The sequence below is a fragment of the Mangifera indica genome, chromosome 16 (assembly GCF_011075055.1).
Source record: "Mangifera indica cultivar Alphonso chromosome 16, CATAS_Mindica_2.1, whole genome shotgun sequence".
NCBI lineage: Eukaryota > Viridiplantae > Streptophyta > Magnoliopsida > Sapindales > Anacardiaceae > Mangifera > Mangifera indica.
Window position 1 is genome coordinate 9,876,821 of NC_058152.1, and position 2,025 is coordinate 9,878,845.

General features: G+C 37.0%; 1 protein-coding gene across 1 annotated transcript; it reads left to right on the forward strand.

Annotated features, from left to right (window-relative positions):
• Window positions 1–781: 781 nt before the first annotated feature.
• Window positions 782–1,807, forward strand: LOC123199781 (RING-H2 finger protein ATL78-like). The gene has a single exon (XM_044614836.1). It carries the CDS (start codon window positions 964–966, stop codon window positions 1,642–1,644), a length of 681 nt encoding a protein of 226 aa, XP_044470771.1. The 5' UTR covers window positions 782–963; the 3' UTR covers window positions 1,645–1,807.
• Window positions 1,808–2,025: the final 218 nt, after the last annotated feature.

The window sequence follows — 2,025 nt, forward strand, 5'->3', positions numbered from 1 at the left end:
GCAGTTAAACAATAAGTGGGATGGTCCCATTTTGATTATAACGTCCATTAAACTGCATAAAGCTCAGTGGAGGATCCTTGCCCTTTCATCCTCCCATAATTACTTACACACACAGAGATACATATTAAAGCAATAAAATTATATGTATCTACTTGTATTTTATGTGTGTCATCAAGTGATTGAATGATTTAAATTAATGATAAAATAAGGCTAAATCATATATATATATATATATATATATATATATTTATTTATTTATTTATTTATTTATTTTCACATATACAAATACAAATACGTATAACATTGTTTATGTTAGATATATATATCATAATAATAGTAGTGCTTTTCATGTGCCAATGCCTGTCTCTGTTGGTTTTTTCTTTTTTCAAAATTTAGGTTAATTAAGAACTCTATAGCAATTGGGGTTCAGGTTTGTAAAACAAGTTCAGATGGACAGGATTTCTGGACAAAGTAGGGCTCGAAAAGGTTATAGACATGGCAAGGTTTTAGTTTTGAACTCAGGTTTGTTATACAGCTCAATATGATTGTAGAATCCAGCGGAGTTTCAATTTTGAACTTGAATTTTTCAGATAAAATAAGGCTCTAAAAGATGGTAAAGTTTAATAAAGTTTCAATTTTAAACGCAGATTTGTGCAATAAATTCGGTTCAAAATTATGACAGAGTAGGGTTCTAAAAGATTATAAGTTTTACAAGTCTTAAGTATGAAACGCAGTTATCTTAATTCACTTTTCTCCCTAAAAGGTAACAACAAAACCTTGATGATCAATTTTTTAAGCTTAAAAACCCTAGAATATTCTCACAGAAATTAAAAATTCAATAATTACAGTCCTTCATGTTATAATATCCCGTACTTCACTTCCCCCTCTATATATAATCCCATTCCACAATTTCCCCCAAGAAATTCCTACAACATTCTAATTCAGCTCTCTCTCTGCTCAACTATGTTTACTTCCACATCTTCCAGAACGTCCAGTGAGCTTTTCCAGGGTTTTCTTGGAGACTTTTACTCCAGAAGATTGCTCCTCCACACCCAACTTTACCAATCCACCAATCCGGCTGCTCCTCCGCCAGTTGTCGGAACTCCTCATGATCCCTCCCAACCCTATGCCGGCGACAACAGCTTCGACACCAATGTCATCATGGTCCTTTCAGTCCTTCTCTGCGCCTTGATTTGCTCCCTTGGATTCAACTCCATCATCAGATGCGCCCTCCGGTGCTCCACTCTAGTCGCCTCGAGATCCGGTGCCAACGCTTCGGCGAGATTAGCCAACACAGGAGTGAAGCAGAAGGCCCTCAAGACCTTCACAATCGTCAACTTTTCCCCGGATTTGAAGCTTCCAGGATTGGACACCGAGTGTGTAATTTGCCTGTCCGAATTCGCCTCCGGTGACCGCATCCGCCTCCTCCCGAAATGCAACCATGGATTCCATGTACGTTGCATTGACAAGTGGCTCAGCTCTCACTCTTCCTGCCCCACTTGCCGCCACTGCCTACTCGAAACTTGCCAGAAAATTGTTGCGAGTTCATCAGAACCTGAGGCGCAGCCTGTACAGGAAACAATTGTGAGCATAGCGCCACTAGAACCTGAAGGTTTGATACGAAATTATAGAGAGATTAGCTAGAAGTATTTTGGTTAATTTATTATGTCAATCACAAAAATTCGCAAGAATTTGTAGTTTTAGCTGCAAATTGTATAGTTTGATTTGTAAATTTGTCTCAATTTTACATCCAAACCCTTCTTGTAATTGTGAAAATTAAGTTAGATAAACAGTCCTCTTCTCAACACTTCAAATTTTTTCTTTTAATTTTTGCTTCTCTTGATGAGTCAGGATTCTGCAAAAAAAAAGGCAGAATCTATGAATGGGAAAGTATGTATTGAGTGGACAAAAGGAGGAGACAACCATAAAGAAACTAAGAAGATAAATTAAATTAATTTTAAAAAAATTTATTCGAGGGAGGGACCAATGATTGGTATAATATCGGCTCATATTGGAGCAACCAAT

What these genes read in the sequence shown, in the direction of transcription:
- LOC123199781 (XM_044614836.1), top strand. Translation starts at nt 964, where the DNA reads ATGTTTACTTCCACATCTTCCAGAACGTCCAGTGAGCTTTTCCAGGGT.